Below are 24656 nucleotides of genomic sequence, written 5' to 3'. Positions count from 1 at the left end.
TGCAACATCGTATCCCACCTCATCCAGAAATCGCCAATTGTACTACTCCCGGAGAGTGCTCAAGTAAGCAGCCCAATTCATCCATTTGCTCTTATACCACATACTACCCTCCGAAGGGGAAAAGGCACATGGCATCCCGCACTCGCCCACGGAACCCCAACCCATCATAATCCATCCGATCTCTTACCGGCGATCCAGACCATCCTCAACCAAACGTCAATGATCTAATCATGATCCGTCTTTTCCATTACCCCTCATTTCTTTGTATCCACCTAAATCTCGTATACTAAGTATATACTTCCCCCCTAACAACCCCATCATGACCGTCTCCCTTCCCTCACCCACCATCCCGAACATAACTATCCCAGCATCCAAGCAAAAGGAATGTACCGCCCCATCCTCCGACATCCCCTAAAGCACCACCTAATCCAAACAATGTCTGCCCCCACCCAATACGATACGATAATCATCGGCTCCGGCCAAGGCGGCACGCCGCTTGCCCGAGCTCTCGCGCTCGCAAACCACAAAACCGCACTCATTGAGCGAGAACATATTGGCGGCTGCTGCGTGAATGATGGGTGCACGCCGACCAAGACGATGATTGCGTCGGGGAGGGTCGCGTATCTTGCTCGGAGGGGTGGGGAATATGGTGTTCATACACCGAATACATCTGGTTTTAAAGAGGGGGATAATGATAATAAAGTGGTGATTGACATGAAGAAGATCAGGCAGCGGAAGAGGGATATTGTGGATTCGTTCCGGGCAGGAGGTGAGAAGAGACTTCGGGATGCGGGGGTAGATGTCATTATCGGAGAGGCAAGTTTTGTGGATGCGAAGACGATAGTGGTTATGGACGGGAGCAATGGGAATGAGAGGGTTGTCAGGGGGGACAGAATTGTGATCAATACGGGGTGTCGGCCTGGGAAGGTTATGCTTGGGGGACTGGAACAGGTTCCGAATGAAAAGGTACTGGACTCTACGTCTATTATGGAGCTGGGAGAGGTGCCGCGGCATTTGGTGGTCGTTGGGGGTGGGTATATAGGGGTGGAGTTCGGACAGCTATTTAGGAGGCTTGGGGCTAAGGTGACGGTGCTGCAGAGAGGAGAGCAGTTGCTTCCAAGAGAGGACAGGGAGTTGGCAGACATGTTGCTGGAGATATTCCGGAACGATGGAATCGAGGTCCGCCTGCAGAATACCCCGGTCCGGTTTGAGAATGTCTCTGAGGGTGTGTTTGATGTCGCAGTCGAGACACGGCAGGGGAGGGAAGTCGTCAAAGAGGCCACGCATATTCTCTTTGCAAGTGGGAGGGTACCAAATACCGAGCGACTGAGTGCTGCTGCTGCAGGCGTGAAGATGGATAAGAGAGGTTATGTCGTGACAAATGAGTTTTTGGAAACATCTGCGCCGTCAATCTATGCCATTGGAGACGTCAAGGGCCCGCCATCCTTCACGCATATCTCATACGACGATTTCCGAGTACTCGGGCCCACATTGTTGGAGTCTACATCTACATGTGAGCGGCTCTCGATTCGAGATCGAATCGTCCCGTATGTCGCCTATACGGACCCTCAGTTCGGTCATGTCGGGCTGCATGAGCAGGAGGCAAGGGAAAGGTGGCCGGGCCGGAAGATTCTGACTGCGCAGATGCCAATGAGCTATGTGGCCAGGGCGTTGGAAACGGATGAGACAAGAGGTGCCATGAAGGCTGTGATTGACGGGGAGACTGGACAGATCTTGGGATTTTCATGCTTAGGCGTTGAGGGCGGCGAAATAATGAGTGTTGTGCAGACGGCCATGATGGGGAATCTACCTTATAAAAAACTGCAAGATGCCGTGTTTGCCCATCCAACTTTTGCGGAAAGCTTGAATAACCTGTGGGGATTCCTGAAATGAGTACGTTACTTGAAGAAGTCTGCCCATATGGTGTGAATCTTTTGTACCCATTCCTCCACATACAGTGTGAGCACCCAATCAAACCTATTTCCTTGATAACAAAGTTTATTTGTAACCAATGCGGGCCGAGTGTGGATTCCTCAATCAAAAAGCGCATCATTGATCTTGTGATGTGTTGTTGACTCCTTGTTTGGGGCTGAAAGCGGGTGGTTTCGGATCCTTCTGACTCACGGTAGCCTCCCCCGAGATCACCCGAGATTTGGATATCTTGACCAGAGCAACTATATGTCTTATTTTCACTTAAATACTTCGGATTGTTTCTCAGTATCCAGTACATGCTGATTATCATAAAGAATCTTGAAAACTGAAGTTCACAACAGACTTCCCCTGTTCACCTCCACATCGCTTGGGTTGCCCGCTGCTCTTTTACCTGAAACCGACGAAACCCTTCCACCACAATTGTCTCCAGCATACCATTTTAATTCCTCTCTTTATTCTCTCATGGCAAACTTCATCCGACATCGACCCCTCCTGACAGGAGCGCTCACCATAGTAACCGTCAGCAGCGCGGTCGCCTATGTCACCAAGCGACGACTCAACCAGTCATGCCCGACGATTGCAATCACAAAACTCACAAAGGCAAGCGCATGTCGCAACCTAATTGAAATACCATCTGAAGAAGCCACGCCGACACCATTGGGCGTTACAAAAACAACTCTGCTATCATCATGGTCAGGCGGCGAAAAGACCTACTGGGTCCCATCCTTTGTAGCAGTCCAAGCAGAGGTGCCTATGTCGCAACTTTCGCAATATGGGCTGTTCAGTGACGATGGCAAGGATGACAAGAAGCAAGGCTTGCATAGTCTATCAAAGAATCTCGTTGCTGCATTTGTAGATGCACGCGCGACAGGTTTAGAAACATCGGTTTTGGACAGAGATGTGCCGCCGTTATCCTTTGCCACTTCTTCTCGTTTATTTGGACGCCCAAGCGAGATGGGAGCGTTTATGCTTGGGACCTGGGATTCGGAGCGTGGGATCAATGTTCGCCCATCGGACTTGCCTTCTGATACTCCGAAGCCGGTCACGGAATTTTGTTCTAATGAAGAAGCTGTCAAGTATGGAGGTGCTAAGAATACAGCTGGTGCTGTGATGTACTGGATGTTTCCAAAAGCTTTGGTCGAAGGAGTTGACAAGGCTGCATCGTATGGCCTACCGTGGCGATCCATGGAGGGTGGATTTCAGGAGTTCATTGTCGAAAAGATTTCGGATGACAAGGCGAGGATAACATATGTCACTGTTGAGTGCACGAATTTGTATCCTCTTGGCCAACCAGAACGGGACTTCAAGATGTTGCCCTGGCTGCTTTATGAGGCGCATGTTCTTTATGCACAAATACTGTGGTCGAAGACTTTCCGACAGTTGCAGAGGTTACAACGGGCTGTATGATTTAATTCCATATATACTGACGCTACGGGCCTTACATTATGACGCCGTTCTAGTACTTCTGCAGGTTTACATGATTACAACGTTCAGGCTGAACAGCACATTTTGTAGAAAGACCCTTCCAATCTCATAGGTCACTCTGTAGACTGTCTAAGACTTCCGACGGAGTGATAGGCGTAGAATATAGTACAAGCTCGGCAGCAAAGCTGATCTTTCAACGACATCGAGAATCGGCTTCTTCATTAGAGTAGTAGAACGAATAGAAGAAACAATGGGATAACAACTTCCTATCGTCTCTTCTTTTTCGGAGAAAATGATTTTTTCTTCATACCTCCCCAGATTTCTCCTTGCAAATTCAGCCCTTTCTTCTCAATGAGCCCAGCAAACTCTTTGTCTTTGGCCATCTGTTTTAAATCAACCCCCAGTGCACGTGCCATCAGAGGAGCTAGGTCATGTGCCGCGCAGACTCGATAGTCGCCACTCTCAACACGCTTCTTGTTTCGTCGTTCAAGCCGTTCATTCAAGCCCTCCTCTAGTGCTTGAGAGAATGTTCCTCCCGTACTGTTGATCACAGTAGATTTTATTTTTTCGGCTTCTTCGTCTGTGAAATATGGTTTGCCAATAAAAGAAGGGTCTATGACGCTCTCAAGACGTTTCCTGGACGAGGTGTTGCTGAAATTGTTGAGGTCGAAGATGAGAACATGCAGGCGATACCACAAGCTGGAAGATATGGAGGAACACTTCAGGTCTGAAATTGTGACCGGAGAAGTTGATGGAGACCCAATAGTAGTGTCTTTGGAATCCGGATCCTTGGACGAGGATAATAGTGATGGTGATGTTGAATCCGTCGTCGTTGGTTGCGTAAGATATTAGCTAAAGGTAGACGATGTAGTTATACTGATAGTTGAGGTGTAGTAGCAGGGAGGCAGCTGTGGATGGATAGTTATAGAAAGACCACGCTGGCAAGGAGTTGAAGAGTTTCCTTACTGAGTATAATTGTCAAGATGACCTACTTATGACTAATCTCGGGACTCGGTTCCTGTCATCGACATGTCGTCGGGGCAGTTGTCTATAGGAAGATTTCCTCATCAGCGAGGTCAAAGTACAAGCATGACTCATGCTTACTACTATTGCGGTAGATGATGTCGAACCAGCCACAGACATTTTCGAGTATACTGAGATCAGAACTATATACACTGCTATGATGTATGATATTTGGATATCATTTAACAAATGAGTCAAGCCTTACCGTCCTTCTGTCGTTATTTCCCGAAAATAGTGTTCGAGGGAATTTCGAAGACAGGTCTTCGGCCGCATAGAGCGATGGAATCCAGTGAATGTATACATCATGCTAGGCTTCAGCACCATCTGTATGGACCCACCTCATTCACTTGAAACTGTGTTTACTTCGCGGTGTTTCTTCATATGGGAATTTTTTGCCCCCGACCTTTTCTCCAGTCGCCTCCGATAAAAGATCGTTTCAGCGTCCTTGTTTTCAAAGATGTCCTTTAGGTCCATCCATTTCCCCTGAAAGATAGCATTTGAAGGCGAACGCACTGTCAGTTGGTCGAGCCATCTCGAGGATTACCCTGTGTTCCAGCTGGGTCCGTTCTTCATTCGTTAGCAGGTAGCATCCTATCAAATTAGTTATTCGCTGCAGAAGATCTAATCTGTTTCAGGACCCTCTAGCAAAACACGCATTCGTGCGTGAGGGGGGTAGTTATGGTTAACAAGAAGTGGATGTTTTTGCTTGAGGAGATGGGGAAGAGGGAGGTCGTTCTGAGTGACCAGGACCTTGACGCCAGAGGTGTTGAGGAACTCAATTTTTCGAGAATACTGGCCCTCATTGGGCGTCGACAAAATATCCCGGATGAATACAGCTTCTTCATCTTTTCAGATAGTATGAAGGCCGCGGTTCAGATGCTTACGGACCGCAGTATATTCCTGACATACAAAATGTTCTGCGAAAATGACACAGCAATTACAATCATTGTCCGTCCGGTTTCAGGCTCGTCTCCAAACTCAAGCCAATGCCCTAGTGCCCCTGAGTCGCTTCGCCAGAGACGAAAAGTGAGCGGGAAAAAGAATTTGCAGAATGTGTTTGTACGTCCCATCACCCGCGCCAACACCAACAGTTTAGACGCGGAGACATTATCGCCGATCAACTCCCTACCAGATAGTGAAAAGATGACCCTTGATCTCGGTCAAGGGCAACAGGAGACTTTCTCAGTGTCGTACTTGATTGGTAAGAGTTTTATTAGGCATTCGTGGGTGGAAATTCTAACCTGACTGTCTTTATTAAATAGGATGGACCATGGCAGAAGCGGAAAAAGGAACGCCACTCCATAATATCGTTGTCACTTCTATAACACCAAAAGGCCGTCCTGTCAACCTGACTTTAACCAGAGACACTTGGACTAGAAGCCTCCTACGTGGTCCCAATAAGAATCAATTCTTGGAAATCTGGACAAAATATTCGGAGTCCGCAGTCAGGAGAACAGATTTACTCGACAAGCTTCATAGAGACTATGACTACTTTGATACCAATGCCAAGGTATTTATCAAGGACCTCAAGCTTTTCGGTTCAAAGCCGGACTCCAGAACACGCCTTTTGGGGACCAGACATAGATATTTTCTTGGGGAACCATACTTCTCTTCTACGTTGGTAGACCATATCCTCGTTTTGCCTTTGCAGACTTCAACGGTTCAAGGGCACCTTGATGATTTGATGAGGAAGAAAGCTAGTCGTGGACAAGAGGAAGAGCTTTGTGCCTCTCATGACCTTGCACCTGTTTTTCTACGCGCATTCTCACTGGACTGGGACGCCATCAAGAAACAGAATCCTACCATCATGCGAATTAAAGATCCGCATGGCCTCAAGAAACGCCCAACGATGGAAACACTAGGAAAGGCTTTCGGCAAACTTGGTGGTCTAGGTGGTTCAAGAGACTCAAGTAAGCCTAAATAATCAGGAGGGTTTATGGACATGGAAGACTCCGACAATGACACCATAATGAACGGCTTTCAGAACAGTCATATTGTATCTAGAATGCTTGAGATCTGAATAATTACTTAGGTTACGTAAAATGTCTCCGTTACAAAGAGTCCACAACTTTCGAAGTATATTTATGTGGCGATGGTAGTCCATATACACTGCTGATGATCGAATGTAATAGGTGATGGTGTCTCGGTGGATATCCGGTGAAAGTCTGATTTAGTGGGGTCTACGCCCTCCTCCTTGGTCATTCTGTTGTGTACGACAAGATATTGGAGCATTGCTACTACCATTCCGTCTCTCGTAACTGGGTATATTAATACCTCTAAGAAGATACAATCTGTGTATTCCGTTATTCCACAACTCGAACGCCGCATATGATCCCAGCAACACTTTTGCGTGTCCACGCAAGCAGTGGAGACGACGCATCAACCTATTGATGATTAAGAAAGTCTCGTACCTGCATGTCGTCCGGCTCCTGACCTTCCGAAACGCCCCGCGCCCAATTAAGGTTGCCTTCCACTCCCCACTAACATCATATCATGCTCATCTGGCCATCAATCAAGGAGTGGAACGCTGAAGATTGCGGAGGCTAAGCTTGTTTAAGCTTGGCTGTGCTTGGCTTTGATTCCGCATCCTCTTGGCGTTGCTTGGCGGAGATAGTTTCCTTTCTTCTGTCTCCTGGGCCGACCTGGCTACTATAAAGCTACAGAGGATCATGGTCGGAGTCACAGAAACCAGGCAGAGTCTTCAAATCATTTTCTATCTCAAATTGAGGCCACAATGTCCGCCGCCCTCTTCCTCGGCCTCCTTGGCCTCACAGCCCCCCTGGCTGCCGCAACCACGAGTACCCCAGGCCTCGAGCTCGCATACTCCCTTGAGCGCGCCACCCAGGGCATCAGTATCTCTGCCGATGGCCGTAAGTTTCTCTCCCAGCGTTACTCGACCACGCTGCCCCCTCAAATTGTTGAGCTCCTGGACGACAACTCCACGGTCCTTTACCCAAACACCGCCTGGAACTCCTACAACTCCAGTGACCCTATCTCCGACCCACGCAAGACCTTCGTCAGCATTGACGGCGCCCGCATGGGCCCCGATGGTCACTACTGGATTGTCGACGGCGGATCTACAGGCGTCAACGGCTCCACCAAGCTCGTTGGCGTGAACATCACCACCGACGCCGTGGACAAACTCTACTACCTCGACGCCATGAAAGCATCCGACAGCGGCATTGACGACGTCCGCTTCAACGCCGCTGGTGATGTGGCCTACATGAGCGACACTGCCGGTGCCCTACTCGTCATGAACATGACTACCGGCACGGGTGTGCGTGTTCTGTCCACCGACTCTTCCGCCCAACCTTGGTTCCCCATGATGTACAATGGCACTCTGGTCCCCGGATACGGCGCCGCAGGTAGCACTCTTTCTGTTGGACTCGACCAAATCGAAGTCTCGCCCGACGGTGTGTACCTGTACTACCAGCCCTGTAATGGAGGCTTGTATCGCATCAAGACGGCGTACGTTGATGCGTCTCTCAAGAATGCGACTCTCGCATCGACTTTGGGAAATTACGCGGAGCCTTTTGCCCTGACGCCCAGCACTGGTGGTAGTACTATCGACGGGGATGGAAACATCTATGTTAGTGATACCAACTTGCTGGCTATCTGGAAGGTCACGCCTGAGGGACGCGCGACTGTACTTATTCAGGATGAGAAGCTGCTTTGGACAGATCTTATGTGGGTTACCGCTGATAAGAAGCTTTGGTTGCCTGCTTCACAGATGAGGCCTGGTGGTGATGGATTGATGGCGGATGGGCCCAACTATATCTTTACCTATCCGATTGATGCGGGACCGTCGCCTATTGATCATGCTTAGGGGCGGTTTTTTTGGTATGTAAATATTGGGGTGATGATGGTTCATAATACTGCGCTGAGAGATAATTTGTTGAATGTATACTAGATGGTTCTTCGTGGACGAACGAGCTTGTAGTCCTTAAAATTAGTTGAGTATTATAGTCGATAAGCGAAGACAAAGATAGAGGCAGCGTCCAAGCTCCACGTCAGGGAAGTCTCGATCAACTTTAACGTCAAACACTCCGACATTATCTCCTCACATGGGTAGAGGCCGACCCTCAATCCCTAGTTCGACATGGCCTAGTTGAAAACTTGTGATAAGGTATTGATTAGGCTGCAAAGTGTAGTGGGCGGGGCAGCATAGCCTCCGCGCGGCTGATTATTTCCTCTTCAGTGCAGGAATATCCCTTTCCTTCAACGCTCGCTCAGTCCGAAGATTCTCTTCCGCAATAACATAGTTTCTATTCTCCAGCAGCATTTACCGTGCTCAGATAGCCCAAATCAATGGAGGCTGTTGGATCCGCATCAGCAATCATTGGGATTGCAACAACCGGGATTCAATGCTCCATCAAGCTACTTACGTTTGCGGACCAAATCAAGTCCGCCCCGGCTGAGATCACAAATATTGCTGAGGATATCTCAGTTAATGCTAGTACTTTGCAGCAGTTGGGTGGACTAGCTGACAAGACGCTATTTCACACACAAGCAGCAACCGATACCAACACCAACAACAGCATCAGCAATGGAAATGCACGGACGGTCAATCCTGAGGCCATTGATTATAGCGATACGGAAGGCCATGAGCCACAGAACGGAATATTTAACGCAGCCGGCTTTGCGATCGTCATGAATCTCGCTTCAAAATGTAACGCTATCTTCGAAAGGCTCGAAGAAGGACTGAGGAAGGCGAGTAAGCAGCTGAGGGCAAATCCTCAAAGCAAAGATCCCATCAGACTTAGTCCAGCTGAAATGGTGAAATGGCCATTCTTCAAGCCCCAAATGGACGCCATGAGGGCAGAACTACGCGATGCAAAGGGAACTCTGATGCTCATGCTTCAAGTTGCGATGCTACGCTACTCGAAGAAGGTTATGGAGGGGTAAGTCTGGCTTAGTACTTATGCTAAATTTGTCTAATGTCTGATGACCGGAGTTGGCATGCCACGAGAACAAGTCTGATCGCATATTCCGAAGAGGATCAGTATCTGCTGAAAAGATCGATCGTAGCTGCGGAGAGAGCTCGAATTGATATCGCGAAACACCGAGATGATACTTTGGCTGGAAATCGAACCGCTAGTGTGACGGAGAGGGACACCGTCGATGAGAACTTTCAGTCTCTAGAGATGACCACTACGGTGGCAGTTCCAGTTCAATTGCGACGACCTCACAATCTGGGAAATGATACTAGTCGGGGAATGCCACAGTGCGTTTATCCTTATTTATACCCTGAGCTATTCCACCAAATACAGCTAACTCGATATGAGTAGAGTCCCACCCGTCGAAGTCAAGAATTTGAACTGTCAGCCCCGTCGAGATATTGGTTTCTGTTCTGCACATACCGATCCAAGTGACCCAAACAAAGTCAACGCTACAGACGGCGAAATTGCATCTATCAGCTTAGCCTCGGATGCATCACTTGGTGTGTACATATTAATACCTAAGGTTCAGATAAGGCATGGGAAACCGCACGTCGAATACCAAGTCCGAAGTGTGAAAGTCCCACGCCAGGGTATTGACTCTCAGATCGATCAGTGGAAGAATTCGTCGAATAGGACAGTACTCAACCAACTTCTTGCTCTGTCGGCCGATGAACAACAGGCACTAGATGCACTCAATATTGATGGTGGCCATGGAAACATCACGGACGCCGATGCAATAGAATTCATACATTTCGGTGAGCTCTTTCCTGTTGACGGATTTGATGATATCCGAGCAAGAAGAAGTATCACGTTCATCATGAGACTCAAGCACCCATCTACAACGGCTGAAGAGAGAGAGACGAAGTCTCAGGTCCCTGAAATACAAGAAGACATCACTATCGAAGCCAGAGTAACAGCTTTCTTTCAGGATCGATATGGGCTCATTTCAAGCATAACTCCGACTTATCCTTGTAGGTACCTCGGCACCGTGTTTCTCCAGAGAGTCTAAGCGCATATGGCTTACCTTGGAGATGGGATGAGGTATGTATCAAGTCCACGACTACCCTCATAGTTCTTCTGGATGATTTCTTAACAATATGGCTAGTCTGATTACGACTATGTGGTCGTCGATAGGTCTATGTTCAATCACTTCCAAGAGGATTTATTGGCACACACGCGACGGCTTGGGGTTCACAGCTATATAGCGGCTATTGGTGACAGTTTACTAGAGGGTGGAGTTATTTACCATAAAAGACACAGGCGCTCCGGGCTTTTGTTCCAGCTGGGAAAATTATCGAGAGCTATTGGTTCTAAACTGAAGCCAAAGCTGAAGCCAGACACTACTCTCTTACCTCCTGCCCGGGTGGAGGAGGAAGTTAATCTCGATCGCACTTCGCATGGCCAAGTCTTGGAAAATGGAATCGGGTCTTCCCTCAACGAACCTCAATTTCATGTTATCTGGGAGGAAGTCGATCCCAATGCCTGCTCCATGCCATCTATTTCGGAGACGTGCTATACCAGAAGACATCCTCCAGTCCCAGTTGTGACTGGGTCAATGAATGGTGAACAGGAGTCAAGTGAAGAGGAAGTGGAAGGGATAGTGAGAGAGCTTTTGGATAGATATACGGCTGCATGATAGTCTTGGAGATCTTCAATATGATAATCTTTTCCCCTGTTGGTGCAAGCCAGCCAGGCTCGCAAGGCACACTTTCCAGTATTGAGAGGAATGGAAACAAATACCGAAGAGGAAATCAAAAGGAAGAGAATCATGGTCCATGAGGAATAGTTGATGATCTCAGAGAAGCAATCACCCTTGTTCGGGATAAGAAACCAACATCCGATCCCGAATAGGAAGGCCCGGGATTTCCGACCACAAGGCAAAATAGCATGTCTATCACAGACCTTGCATTCGAATAGATTGAAATAACCTGGTTGCCTGCACAATGACATGGTTCTTGTGATGGAGATAAATTTGTCTATGACGATAAAGTGGAGATTTCATATACTGGCAGTGTGGGCGTTTGTGGGATCCATCCAAACAAGGCTTGAGGGAATTTCGACTCGATGGCAAGGTAGCCAACGAGGTGCTTCAAGTCTCAATCACGCAGTAATATCGACTTGTTTCTGTTTCATGTTAGTCATTTGCGCCTGGCAGAGCACAAGCAGACACAGACAAGACTATTAGAAACGTAAATGAACAGAGCGACGAACACCTCAAGCGCATCCGTACTGTTCGAGTGGCAAACCCGCACATCCTGACCCACTGGTTCATACTATAGAACTTAGAAGATATATGTTCCTGATCCTTCCCGAACACGGAAGATCGACTCGGCCCTTGAAAGGATGGCATAGCGTAGCATAGCTGGCTTAGTTGATCCTCCGGGCCGACCGTCGCCGGCGATAGGTCATTTTCGGCTCGACGGAAGGAATGTCATTGCTGCTGCAGGCTCAGCCAACGAACTCCGTCGTCATAAATCATACTACCTAGTAGTGCTTGCTTAAAATCCACCAAGTACTAGATAGAGGTAATCGATCCTACGTCGCTTGGCTGCTGAGATGACGTGGGTGAGTGTATATGTGGCAGTCTTATGCGTTCGCAGTCTGACCCGACAATCCGAGTGGCTGTTCAGGTAGACAATGTGTTCGTAGAACATTGGAGATATCAGGTACAACAAGGTAGGACTAAAGACGTTACCGTTCGTGCTAGAATTGGCTGGATTTTAGTTTGGAGATGATCGGCAGGGCTTATGAACATAGCTCGTAATTGGATGATAGACAATGCCATTCATGTCGATAGATTTCACCATTGCCGCAGGGCATCCCTGTGAGGGTAACACTGCATCTACACTTTGGTTTTGAATCACCAGAGCCGGATGGAACGGCACGAGCGCAGACCAATCCCTTGCCTGTTAGTTATACGGACTGCAGAGACCGTTGACGCGGCGTTGTGCACAGGCCAATTAGCATAACCTGCGACATGTGACAATGTTTATACACGTATTCCAATGCACCCTTGCTCTGAGTTCAGACTTCCATCTGGCCCCAGATCATAGCCGGTTAATGGAGCGGCTGGATAGTTATGCAAAACCCAAATGTCCTGACACAATGGCATAACGCTAATACTTATCCTGCTATTCGCTCCGAGAAGGTCGGCGATCGACATGACCCCTCTTTCGAAGTCTCGATGTGCCGCAGCAGAACTCCACTTAGATGTTTCCCCGCTCGTCCGGTATAGCTCGAATTACGCTCACGAAACTAGAACACATATCAAGGCTTCGAAGATAACACGTTGTAACTATCCCTCATCGGAACATCGGAGCTCAAGAGCCGAGCATCACTTGCATCGGAGTGATGTATGGGGGATGGGCCGAGGCCTTTTCCTGGTAATCCCTTCATGCAGCTTAGCTGGTCGCCAGCGGGTCGTGTGCTGGCTTTATAAAACATTGGCTGGCCTTGTGCAGCTTTGCCTCGACATAATTAGTCCGGCTGTTGCAACGTCAGGCGACTCCTTTATCAGAGTGAAGGAGATAAATAGCATCCCTAGCCCCGTCACGGCGGTGTGCATTCGATACCAACCAGCGCTTTTTCTCAGACCGTTTGATTGTCGGTTATTGTCATTTTCGAACCCCAGCATGATTCACGAAAGTATTCAAGGAGCCCTCCAGGGGCATTATCTAACAGTAACCGCTAGTATAGTCAGTGCAACCCATCCAGGCGTAAGGGGTTGACGGTTGCTAACACGTGTCTTGGATTACCACAGTTAGTTCTCTCCTTGGTAGGAAAATGTTTTTACGAGTTGTACATCAACCCTCTGCATAAGATCGCCGGTCCGAAGCTGGCGGCGATTACCCGTCTGGTGCATATGTATCACTCCCTTATGGGTGATGAGCATGTTTGGGTGAGAAACCTGCATCTGGCCTACGGAGACACTGTCCGGATCTCGCCCGATCAAGTCAGCTACTCGTGCGCCGACGGATGGAGAGATATCTACGGCCATGCCAGTGCAACAAAGAAATCCACTGAAAAGGACATGCGCTTCTTTGGCACCACACTTAATAGAACTCCGGACGTCATTCGTGCCAAAGCTGCCGATCATTCACGCTTTCGTCGAAATTTTTCACATGCTTTCTCGGACAAGGCTTTGCGCGAGCAGCAGCCACTCATCGCTCATTATGCGGACTTGCTCATCGAGAAGCTCCGAGAAGTTGTCCAAGTAGATCCCAAGGCCAAGATCGAAATGGTTTTGATGTACAATCTGACCACATTCGACATTATGGGGGACTTGACATTCGGAGACCCACTGAATCTGCTGAAAGGTACCGGCAACGTGGAGTGGGTGACATCGATCTTCTCCAGTGTGAAGATCAATTCACTCCGACGTGTCGCACGATACTATCCATGGTGTTCTTATTTCTTAAACTCTCTTCTCCCTCGGTCCTTGAAAAAACGACAAGAGTCTCATTACCAGTCATGCAAGGGCCGGGTAGACTGGCGGGTTGACCAGAGCCTGGATCGCCCCGACATTTGGGGCCTGGTCATGTCGCAGAAAGAGTCCCTGCGCTTGAGCCGCGAAGAAATGTACGCCAACTCACAACTGTTCATGGTAGCTGGGACGGAAACCACCGCAACGGCGTTGAGCGGCCTCACGTATCAATTGTTGCTGAATCCTGACAAAATGGAGAAAATCACCAAGGAGATTCGAGACGCCTTTGAGCGAGATTCGGACATCGATATGCTGCGGTTAGCACAGTTGAAGTACTTGAACATGTGTATCGATGAGGGCCTTCGGATGTATCCCCCTGTCCCTACCGGGATGCCCCGTCTCACTCCGAAGGAGGGTATGGAGATCTGCGGCGAATATATGCCTGGCAATGTGAGCAGCGCTACTCAGCTTACCTGGTTTTTTTTTTTTTTTTTTTTTTTTTTTTTTGCAAGTACGGCCTTGGACTAATATGTACATTCAGACGGCTGTCTCCGTACACCACTGGGCGACATATCGCAACCCACGAAACTTCACCCGGCCAGACGACTTTCTTCCGGAGCGATGGGGTAACGACCCGCAGTTTGCTGGCGACGACAAGGCTGCTTTCCAGCCCTTCTCTTTCGGCCCTCGCAATTGTCTGGGGAAGAAGTGAGTTCCCCTAGCCATGGTGTCAATGCTCTAGTGAGCATGTCTAACATCTGAACTAGTCTCGCCTATCATGAGATGCGACTCATCCTAGCCAAGGTCCTATACCACTATGATCTAAGCCTGGCACCTGAATCAGTCGGCTGGGACAAGCAGAATACGTGGACGCTGTGGCAAAAGAATCGATTGATGGTTCAACTGACCCCCCGGGCTTAGACGGAAGCCATCGATGCACATCTGAGTGTCTAGTAAGGAGGGGAGATTGTGTACAGGGTTAGCTTAAGACCTGTTAGTGTCCAGAGCATATGGGCTTGACCTATGCTGGCGAAAGTTGATAGTGATATTCCTTTTGTGAAGGTCAATGATGATATGATGATTCTCCCAGTCGTCCTTCTCTACAAACTATCCAATCAACCTCATCCGTTCGGGTCAAAAGGCCCACGGTAAGTGCCGTCGATACAGCGCGCTCCCAGTCCTTGCCCTAATGGACAAATTTAGTATGTAGTTGTATGTAGTCAAAGTCCTAACAGAATGTATCCGACAGCAGCGTTAAAACCGGCGTGGAAACCAGAATCAGCGAGGCACCCTGCACTTTGCGGATGGCAACATGACTTCCCGAAGCGGAAAGGCACTGGCGGTAAGCCGATCGCGCATGACGTCATGTGGCATTGTGGCAGCGCTTGGGAGGCGACGTGTCCAGCGCAAACAAATTCCGACCGCCAGGGATTCGCGATGCATCGTGGGGATTCCCCAGCTTGCTCAGGCTGGGTGGAAGATGATTTCATGCCTCATTATGACATGGGCGGTTGCTTGGGTATGACGTCTAAACAGGGTTTTGAGCCTGGACGGTTCCCACGGTCGCATAGACTAGAATTCCCGCTTACTGATCCAGTGTGACGAAGGAATGCTCTAACAAGGCTAATTCACGGGATCCTGCAAGATTTTTGTGGTGTCGGCTGATCATACTGATCATTCTTCCTCCAAACAACTCATCCTCCAGCGAGAGAAGCCAGCGTCGCTGTGGATGTTATGCAGCCTCGCCTGGCATCGTTCTGATAATGGAGGAGGGTGCGGAGAGGGGGCAACAGTGTGGTATTCGGTGGTGAATGTTCGGGAGCTCAGTATACTATGTCGTGGATGGCATTTAAGCTTCGTTTCTCATATTTGTATAACACCGTTAACATTTGCAGAAATATTATAACCGAAACTCGAAGCGATAATTTTCCATCAGCCGGTGTTCTTCCGGCTATATTAATGGACCTGGGGTTTCATAGGCAGTGTTGTTTTGGTCCATTCCTGCCGCATAAAGGACGCTGGCTCGGAGCTCGGGGCTTTGCGCCGCACAAGCTGACAAGATACCTTCATACCGGTTTCGCCCAGACTACCAGCAACCTTACAGCAAAGAGGTAGCTCGGATGATCGAGCAGTTGTGTTGTAGTCGGTCACAACCCGCAGAAGGCTAGTCCATGACTGCCCGGCACGTCTGTGCTTTGTAAAAGAAGCCTGAAGGGCAAGAGACCTTCACAACGTTACCGTCGATCCTTAGCAAGGACAGCCTGAATGGCCACCAATCTATGATCCTTATTGCTACGCTTCACTGCTAGACCATGCGCGGCAGTCTGTCGCAAGTGCAGCTCAACATGGCCAAACCTTCCACCGATTTCTCTGGCTCTGCAGTATCGAGAACTTTCCCCCGTGGATTCAATCTATTTTTTTCTGCCAAGGTAAACCTATTTTGAAGACTTGTGCGTCCGGCTCCACTGCTCTGTTGTGTGGCCGAGGTCAAGGAAAGTGGGCCTTATTGGGCAAGGCATTGTCATGCTGATAGGCTTAATGTGCAGCGACAAAGCGTGACAGGATTCCGACGTTTCAGCTAGTATCGGGAAAGAGTTTTCGATGGGAGACGATGACTGGCACGATCTCGACAAGGGCAGGGTCAGTGACAGGATGTCAATAATATGGGAAATGAGGGGGAAGAGGGAGTGATTCATGTCACGCCAGTTGCGATCGCCTCTTACCAGGATGGGTAGGATTTCCCTTCTGCGGGTGGATGATTGGCTACAGGCTTGTCTCTCACATCCCGGTGATATTCGGCAATGTAGACAGAAATCCAGACATGCCTGACAACAAGAATGAAGTACGGAGGAAATACTCGAGCTTACCTGATGTTGATCTAGGCCTCTGATGCTGCCAGATGATAGTATACCCTGTGATTCCGGACAGTGAAGTGAGGGTCACACCTGCCTAGAACGGTCGGTTCTGCCTAAGCTACATGAGTGGAGGCATGACAGCTGCACTAGACCAGGGTAATACCAGGTCTGGGTGCGCTCGGAGATGCCCACCGATGCAGGAAAGCTGTTGAGGTTAGTGGGCACCAAACGAAGGAATTTTATCGACGGCAATGAAGCTAGGTGATGCAACCCAGACGACGACGGGCATTTTCCGAGTGGCCTAGTCTGACACCTGGTGAATTGAATCGACAGGGTTGGACCTCCCCATTTCTCCGAGATGTCGACGTGGACTCAGAATGTTGTGGCCCGCATTTGGAGCTATTATTCGATAATCGCGGACGCTAGGGTAGGGGCCGCGATGGCTCTCTTCCCTCCTAGCCGATAGGAGTGTGGATTGCGATGAAAGGAGGGGAAGTGAGAAGGGGAGAGGGTAGAAGAGAACGGAAGTGAAGAAAAAAAAAAAAGGAGGCGATTCAAACCCAGCGGCGGAAGGGGATGATAGTACCAGAGCAAGCAAACATCCATGCAAAACGGGAAGGATGGGCGTGATCATGGTCTCACATGATCGGCTACTTACTGAATCCAGAAGGTTGATGGCTGAGGTGTCGGTGGTTGTTCGGTGGTTGCTGCATGGAGCTCGGCTGGGCTGGTTGGATATCCTTCCCATCGACCATGGCTTTTTACCCTTCCCACCGCCAAGGATATCTGGCTCTCCCTTAAGACATTCATGTCACCTCTGATTGGGCTTCGGAATTGCTCGCGTGGAAATCAGATTTCGCATCGGTGCCCGAGCTCTGGTGGCGCATCGCTACTGTGTATCTGCTGGCCCTAGTCTCCTGTATATACAGGTAACAGACACAGAGGGCTGCTAGTATGGCGCACTTGCTGGCATGAGGGTCCGATCACCACCAATGAGTGCGCCTATACGGGGGATTACCACTATGTTTAGGCCCATTCTCCGTCACGAAACCTTGCGACCTGAAATGCAGACAACCAACTTTGCCTGCAATGCGGGTGAGGTGACGGTCTATTACCGGCCGGTAAAACCCGTGCCGCAAGATTGTGCAAAAGACCAAAGGCAAGCCTCTTTACTTACCTCGTACCTCTTGCCTATTACGATGAAACGAAGGACCCGCTTATCATGGACGCATGCAATGTCGTAGGTACAAGAGAACTCGTACGGAGCGTAGCGTGTCTCCTCCCCTACCTTCCCGTCATTCCACCCGAGCGCATGTCTTGTCTCGGTCCCAGCCCGTCCAGTGTGGTTCGAGTGTGATGTTTGCTGGAGGACTCAAGCCTCTTGTCACTGGCTGTGGTGGAGATCAGGCTCCCTCCCTTCATGTGTGTCCTTCCCAACTGGGTTAATATCAAATTCCCTCTGCGAGGGGGGAGTTGACAGCACTACTGTGTTTTCTAGTCGACGATATCAATTAACAAGCGCTCGCTGCACGACGATCTGGAACGTCGCGTTGCCACCGAATGACTCGGTCAAACGAGGCGTGTGCGATGCGATGGCATAGCGCATACCCCCAGCGGCCCTTTTAATTGGGCGTATCCAGGCTGAAAGAAGGCCTGAGGCGAATAGTTGGTTTGAGCGGTGTATTGGGCGACATTGTCTGGAAAACAGTTCCGTGAGGGCCAACCGGTTCCTGTCCGTTGATGTCAAAGTCGAGGCGCAGAAATGAACTCATAGTTACATTTGAGGATCTTCAGATAGGCGACGCTTGCTGCGATCGCAGGCCCGCGGCGCGTCAGGTGATTCGCCCGGAAACCCGCCGGGGAGAGGGGGTGCCGACCAGGTTCCACCGCAGCCCATGCAAGCCTCCATGGCTGGCCGGCAAAGAACTGAGTGGCCGGCTGTTACTTCCCCTTCAACGATGTCTTGATCATTGGATGTAGCTGACTTTCTGCAGGCGCGATCAGTAGCGTGCCGCTTCTTGCCACTGCCGATGGACAGCCTCCACACCCCTGGGTGATTGACTGGGTCGCAGACTCCATGTGTTCATGGCGGCGAAGGGGGGAAGGGAAGGGGAGAGGAACAAGAAAAAGAGAGTTAAGACCCGACCTGACCTGATCTGAGCTCGGGTACTAAACCAATACGGTATTGAAGTAATCTTAAGGTACATCAAGTACGCATATTGTTATGTTCATGATCTACTGGAGGCAACAAAGTCAAAGTATGTATCTTGGTAATTCTTTGGTATCATGGCGGGCCTAACCAGGTACACCCGCCCAATTGAACTTGTGTAGTACTCCATAATTTTCCTTCCAGTGGTACTAGACTGGTACCAAAGCTGGGAGTTGCCAGGTACAGGGCTCCCGAAGGTCCCAGCGATGCGGTCTGCTAACCTCAAAGCGGTAATAGAGATAGGACCCAAATTCCAGTCAGTTTTCCGGACCTTGTTTGTTTCTCAGGCCACGGATGGGAGACGTTCGTTCGCTGCTTCATAATTTGATTCCCATGGCCTATGCAGGTTAGGCCCGGGACCAATCTGGCGGAATGATGAGGGTATTTGCCATTTGGGTTCTACCGGCTCCGACACTTGGACGGCCGAAGATACTTCGAATTCCCCAATGGACACTAGCGCCCCCGGTAGTGATTGGGCGGATAGCAGTGCCACCAGCGACAAGCCGGGCCAAGACTGGGGCTGCCCGCAGGCTTGTCCCTTTTGGGACTGGTGGTTCCCGATCCTTTTTTCCTTTCATACGGAACAAGTTACTACTGATTCTTGCTTACTGACTGCAGACTGAATGACTTTCCCTCTGTAGTAGTAGTCCCCGGCCGGAAGTCTCGACGGGCCCGCGGAATTATGTCACAGCCTCTGCTGCTTTCCAGAAACATCAAGGTCTGTCTTACGGCCTCCCATCCGCATTGCTGACTGGCTGTCGCGTTTTAAGCTTCCTTCCCTCTGGGTCTCTGGGAGTCTGGGTGCTGAACTGTGTATTTCCTTCTTTCTTTCTTTTTTTTTTTTTTTTTTTTTATTTTGTCCCTTCTCTTTTCTCTTCTTGTATGCATTTCCCCTTTTGGTCTCATCTGTTGTATACTCGAATTTTTCTGTCCCTTCCCATTTCCATTTTGGGTATTTTCTGGGATTTTCGATTTCCTCACACCCTTTTTCGCCCACTTCGTCTCAAATGGTATTTTCCATCAACGCCCAAATCATTTCTTTTCTTTTAGTTTTCTTTTAGTGTTTTGAATTTTCAATCTGTGATTTTGTTGGACCTGTGGTTTCTTTTTATTTTTATCCCTCCACTTGGATGCCGATGCAGCCACAGATCCAGGCCCGGAAAAGCAAATCCTTTGACAATTGGGTCTCTGGCTCCATATATAAAATTCGGCCCTTTAAAAAAGTTGCAACACTCATAAGTTGTTACTAGTACTAGCATTTCTTGCTACATAACCTTTTGAATCACCACCGTCGCCCCTTCTCCTGCCTTCATTCCCAAACCCTGGGGCTTAGTGTCGTTCACTTAGTCTACCTTTTTGAGGGGCATTTTCCACTTTCATTCACCCATCATTCCCACAACACTATTGCCATCTCCTCCCGCCAACCGAACCCCACCCCCATTGAAACTCCCTGTATCCGTTCCCTCGGGGTCCTTTCTTCATCTCTTCGCCTCTTCTCTTTTCTCTCTTGCCAGGGCGACTTCCCCTCGTGTGGTCGTCTTGTTGTTCCCATCATTGTCATATATGTCCGACTCGCAATCCTCCTCCTCCCGCTTTCTAGCCCCCGCTCCTGGCCAGCCCCCAACTGCCAAGGTGGCGGACAATGTAGTTCAGGGTCGCAAGCACAAGACCACCGCCTGCAAGGCGTGTAAACAGAAGAAGCTCAAGGTGGGATTTCTTCATTAAGCCCGTTGTCACTGGTATCTTCATACCATCACATCGCGTCCTGTTCGTCGGCTGACCCCCTCAAGTGCAGAGGTGATCCACCATGTCAACACTGCGTGGCAAACGGCATCCCGTGCCTGGTCGACGAGATGGCCGACATGCGTCGCAAATACGCAATGAAGCGGAAATTGGACCGTCTCGAACAAGCGGAAGAGACGCTGCTACGACTCATTGACGCGCTCCGGGAAAGTGAGAGCAAACGTCTCGCTCAGCTCTTGAATCTCATCCGGAGTAATGCCTCCTTCGAGGAGCTCCAAATTTTCCTGGAGCAACAATTCACCGGGCGCGAAATCGAATTGTCCCCAGAACTGCGCGAGATCCAAAGTCAAATATCTCGCCCCTCCGACGATGATGAGGAGGCGCAACCGCCTTCGCAACCCCGATCCTCCCGCCGCGTTCTGGATGTCCGCCGTCTCGCCGATAATCCCGTCTATCAAGTTCCTGCGAAGCCCTGGACAACGGTCACTGACGACGGTGATCTGGTATCTCACCTCGTTTCGCTGTGGTTGACCTGGACCTATCCGTTCTTCCACTGGCTGGATAAGGATGCTTTTCTACGGGACATGCGGGCCGGCAATCTCGACTGCCGGTTCTGTTCCCGCTTTTTGGTCAATGCCATTCTCTCAGAGGCTTGTGTAGGTGTACCCGATCGTTTGAACATGTACCATTCACCGCAGGACTAACTAACTTGATGCTGATTCTAGTACTACTCTGACTATGCCGAAGTGTTCACCGTTCCCAACGACACGCTCACGCGGGGTGATCATTTCTACGAAGAAGCCCGTCGGCTCCTGGAAGAAGAGGAGGGAGGAGCTACAATACCAACTATCCAAGGTCTATTGGTTCTGTTTATCCGGTATGTGCGTGACGCTGCATGCAATGTGGGACATGCTAATAGTGTTGGGCCTGCAGGATGGCCCTGATGGGCAAAGACCGATTGGGTTGGATGTACCTGGATCTAGCTATCCGGGGAGCGGAGGAGTATGCGGAACGCCATCCTCCTGGGATAGCCGGCCAGGAGGCAGACCCTGTGTTCGAAGAGGTCGTGAGTAGGACTCTCTGGGGAGCCTTCAACATTGCTTCGTAAGTGAAAGCCCGTCTGAAGAACAGGAGTATTTACTAACTGGGATTGGTGGCAGGACGGCGACTGTGTCATTGATGAAGCATATCAACGTCAACCCCCCGCAGCGTCCACGCATCCCCGTCACCCACGGCGACCCGGACGATCTATGGTACCCATACCCGCGAGAGGTGGACGCCGTCCGCGGGCATCACAATTGTGTTTTCGATCGATGGTGCGACTTTTGCTGCATCATGATGCAGATCAGCCAGGGATTTCATGACCCTGAGCACCTGGTTGCCCCGTCTCAGATGATCGGGTTTGTTGATGGCATCTACAAACAGCTCCAGGAGTGGTACGCTCATTTGCCACCGTGCTTAAATGCGGATGTGGCGACCGTCCCCCACGTTCTGAGTATCCAGTGAGTGTTTTTGCCTCTCCCCTTCACAGGATGCCTCTTGTGTGCGACGCAGTGTGCTGATTCGCCCCACCGTAGTATGTTTTACCATACCACCGTCATGCAGATCTTTGGGTTTCTCCGATCCAACCGTGAAGTGGCCCTGGATGTGTCCACGGCCGCACATGCACGGCAACTCTGCCTTTCGTCGGCGCGCCGGGTAGCAGCGCTGCTTCGAGTTCATCGCGACAAGTGGGGCATCGACCGGATGGCGCCGTCGACCATTCAGTGGTGCAGCATCGGCATGTTCACCCTCATGGAGGCGCTGGACTCTACAGATAACCGCAACGCCTTCGTTGAGCTGTGCATTATTGCCCGGGCGTTTTCACGGCGCTTCCCTCTCGCCAAAGGTATTCTGCGCATGATACAGCTCTCCGCGACGCAGACGGAGGTGGCTCTTCCTGAGGAGACCGGCGCGCTATTTACCGACTTCGAGACGCTGGGCTGGAAGCAGCGCGACGCCGAGGAGTTCAGCAGCTTCTACCCGCATTTTAGCTCGGTAGTGCAGCAGGGGCCGGCGCGCCAGGGGGACGTGGATATGGACCAATTCCTGGCGAAATGGGATGGGTTGAGTCTCTCGCAGACGAACCAGGATTCGGCCGCGTCGGAGTCCGATTCGAAGCGAGGCAGCTCGGCTGACTGAGGATGGCATCGCCCAGCCACCCATATTCGATTTCTCATGTCTTGACAAGTCCGTGACGAAGTAAAGAATCATTACCACTAATTCTAGATCAGAATGTGTTGCATGATTCCCTGCGTACATTTTCCCTTTCTGGATAGCATCATCCCAGTACATCCTTCTCGTCCTTATCTCGGGATCCGGTGTCTGCCGGTGTGAAACTTGGCCCCGATGGAATGTTTTGGGAGCGTGGAATAATAGCGATCGACATGTGACGTGTCTCCGTTGCCTGGCGCCCGGAAATTTCTTCCGCCTCCATTTCGCAACACGAAATCAGCGGTCGGCATCTTTTTCCGGTGGAGACTCTCTCCTCGACTGTGTACTTTCCGGTTCATGCTATGCTCCGCAGCTAGCCCTGCCTTGCTTCGTCCGAGATGTTCCACCTAATTCATCCCACGTTGTCCGTGCGTTCACGCAGATTACCGTGGGTCAGTGCGTTTGTCGCTGTGAGCTCCTACGGATGGCGAGGGGCATTGGGGTTCTAGCACCATGATTATCGACTGTTCACTGTCACTTGTGAAGGAAAAATCCAGGCGTTTGAAGGCATATTAAATGCCAGCCAGGCCTGAAACCGATCGCTGGTGGTTTCATCGTGGTGCTTGATGAATAGCCGAGGGTCAAGCAAAGAACGAACAAGCACCACCATCACACCAGTCCAGCCTACATTAGATTGCTTGGCAATGCATTGTAACTACCCACTCTTACTCTCCGGCATTCCTGAGAAATTAACTCAACCCTGTTGGAGTGGTCTGATGCGCTGTGAGGTGTATTTTTCCACTTCCTTCCCCCTCCAGTGTCCGCCTGAGGATCGATTGCAAGGCGGTCGGAAGCGATTCGCCAATCATACCAAACAGCGTCGACGATCAAGTTGCGGGCCAAGTTCCACGATCCGTCGAGCTGGCCATCTCCACTGCGATGCTGCTCCCCTGCCAGGAATTGGTTTCCGTGATGCTTCATCTGCTACGTCATTGTGCCGGTCAAGCGGATACTTCGGGATCTGGTTCAAATCCAGCTTGCATGAGGACTGATACAATTGGTGTCGCGGGGTTTGAAAAGTGTAACCCCCCTGGAGATTGGTGCGCGGGATTATTTTTCTTTTTTGTTCCGAATGGCCTTTCATGGTCCAGAATTGGGTTGCATTGTTTATTTTGTACGAAGAAGTATTATCGGTGAATGGGTCGCATTGTTACATCACCGTCCTAGTTTTAGCCTTCGTTCGATGGGTCTGTTAGGGGCTTCGGGGAAGAATGACCCTCCTATCCACTATCATCTGATTGTCTCGGGATTCTCCTGCCTGTTTGAATAGTTCCGAAGCTGGCTCTTATCTGGTCAGATGCCTCCACTCGAGTGCTATGCGGCTGTAGGACGGAATTATTTTTCTATGGTATATATATATCCTGTACCCCTACTAGGTGAACCTTGTTGCCTGCCTACTATTTTGCTCGCTATCCGAGTTTACTTATTACACATATTTAATGCTGTAGGTAGCACTACACAATCAATACAGACATCATGAATAAACAACTACATTTGTGCCCTTCGTCAGGAGCTGTCCATCCTACTGAACTCACCAGTTGTCCAACTGTGGCAGAAATGTAGATGGTAGCCAGTATCTACCTGTCAACGAACTTTATTGTTGTGCGCACGGAGCACAGTCCTCCGCCAACATTTCTCTCTCTATTGTGTATGCTACTCTTGCCTCAACGTCAACAAAATGTGCAACAATACTATTTCGCAGCACCATTAATGATTATAGACCAAGCAAATTATAAGCATCAAAATAATCAACTAAATTGACAATCCTCCATCTTCAATCACGATACTGCGACCGTCACAATGCCCGGCTCCCAGACAGACAAGACAGACAATGGCATTGAACTATCCGAAAG

At 49.9% G+C, this 24656-nt stretch overlaps 8 protein-coding genes across 8 annotated transcripts; 7 read left to right on the top strand and 1 right to left on the bottom strand.

Moving 5' to 3' along the window:
• Positions 1–435: 435 nt before the first annotated feature.
• On the top strand, positions 436–1893 carry BO87DRAFT_308851 (mercuric reductase; the record flags this gene model as incomplete). Its single annotated transcript, XM_025619444.1, has 1 exon — positions 436–1893. One exon carries the CDS (start codon positions 436–438, stop codon positions 1891–1893), a length of 1458 nt encoding a protein of 485 aa, XP_025479474.1.
• A 364-nt stretch (positions 1894–2257) lies between these two features.
• BO87DRAFT_359446 (uncharacterized protein) lies at positions 2258–3597 on the top strand. Its single transcript, XM_025621516.1, has one exon. It carries the CDS (start codon positions 2395–2397, stop codon positions 3337–3339), a length of 945 nt encoding a protein of 314 aa, XP_025479473.1. The 5' UTR covers positions 2258–2394; the 3' UTR covers positions 3340–3597.
• Positions 3551–4500, bottom strand: BO87DRAFT_386967 (uncharacterized protein; the record flags this gene model as incomplete). Its single annotated transcript, XM_025624784.1, has 4 exons — positions 3551–3573; positions 3668–4056; positions 4350–4375; positions 4462–4500. The coding sequence occupies 4 exons, from the start codon at positions 4498–4500 to the stop codon at positions 3551–3553; spliced, it is 477 nt and encodes a 158-aa protein (XP_025479472.1).
• Positions 4501–5058: 558 nt separating this feature from the next.
• On the top strand, positions 5059–6304 carry BO87DRAFT_426267 (uncharacterized protein; the record flags this gene model as incomplete). The annotated part of the gene is made up of 2 exons (XM_025627350.1): positions 5059–5581; positions 5643–6304. The coding sequence occupies 2 exons, from the start codon at positions 5059–5061 to the stop codon at positions 6302–6304; spliced, it is 1185 nt and encodes a 394-aa protein (XP_025479471.1).
• Positions 6305–7114: 810 nt separating this feature from the next.
• BO87DRAFT_406957 (major royal jelly protein) lies at positions 7115–8206 on the top strand (the record flags this gene model as incomplete). The annotated part of the gene is made up of 1 exon (XM_025626034.1): positions 7115–8206. One exon carries the CDS (start codon positions 7115–7117, stop codon positions 8204–8206), a length of 1092 nt encoding a protein of 363 aa, XP_025479470.1.
• Positions 8207–8688: 482 nt separating this feature from the next.
• On the top strand, positions 8689–10956 carry BO87DRAFT_436587 (uncharacterized protein; the record flags this gene model as incomplete). Its single annotated transcript, XM_025627829.1, has 5 exons — positions 8689–9281; positions 9335–9604; positions 9669–10230; positions 10296–10361; positions 10426–10956. 5 exons carry the CDS (start codon positions 8689–8691, stop codon positions 10954–10956), a joined length of 2022 nt encoding a protein of 673 aa, XP_025479469.1.
• Positions 10957–12703: 1747 nt separating this feature from the next.
• BO87DRAFT_376818 (cytochrome P450) lies at positions 12704–14821 on the top strand. Its single transcript, XM_025623399.1, has 4 exons — positions 12704–13015; positions 13081–14193; positions 14285–14451; positions 14511–14821. Exons 1-4 carry the CDS (start codon positions 12953–12955, stop codon positions 14662–14664), a joined length of 1497 nt encoding a protein of 498 aa, XP_025479468.1. The 5' UTR covers positions 12704–12952; the 3' UTR covers positions 14665–14821.
• Positions 14822–20370: 5549 nt separating this feature from the next.
• Positions 20371–22731, top strand: BO87DRAFT_308935 (Zn(II)2Cys6 transcription factor; the record flags this gene model as incomplete). The annotated part of the gene is made up of 6 exons (XM_025619446.1): positions 20371–20514; positions 20598–21206; positions 21276–21431; positions 21470–21654; positions 21711–22052; positions 22128–22731. The coding sequence occupies 6 exons, from the start codon at positions 20371–20373 to the stop codon at positions 22729–22731; spliced, it is 2040 nt and encodes a 679-aa protein (XP_025479467.1).
• Between the last annotated feature and the right edge of the window lie 1925 nt (positions 22732–24656).

This window comes from Aspergillus neoniger (genome assembly GCF_003184625.1).
Source record: "Aspergillus neoniger CBS 115656 unplaced genomic scaffold BO87scaffold_17, whole genome shotgun sequence".
In the NCBI taxonomy this organism is placed as follows: Eukaryota; Fungi; Ascomycota; class Eurotiomycetes; order Eurotiales; family Aspergillaceae; genus Aspergillus; species Aspergillus neoniger.
The sequence above is the reverse complement of the archived record's forward strand: the minus strand, read 5'-3'. Positions and strand labels throughout refer to the sequence as shown.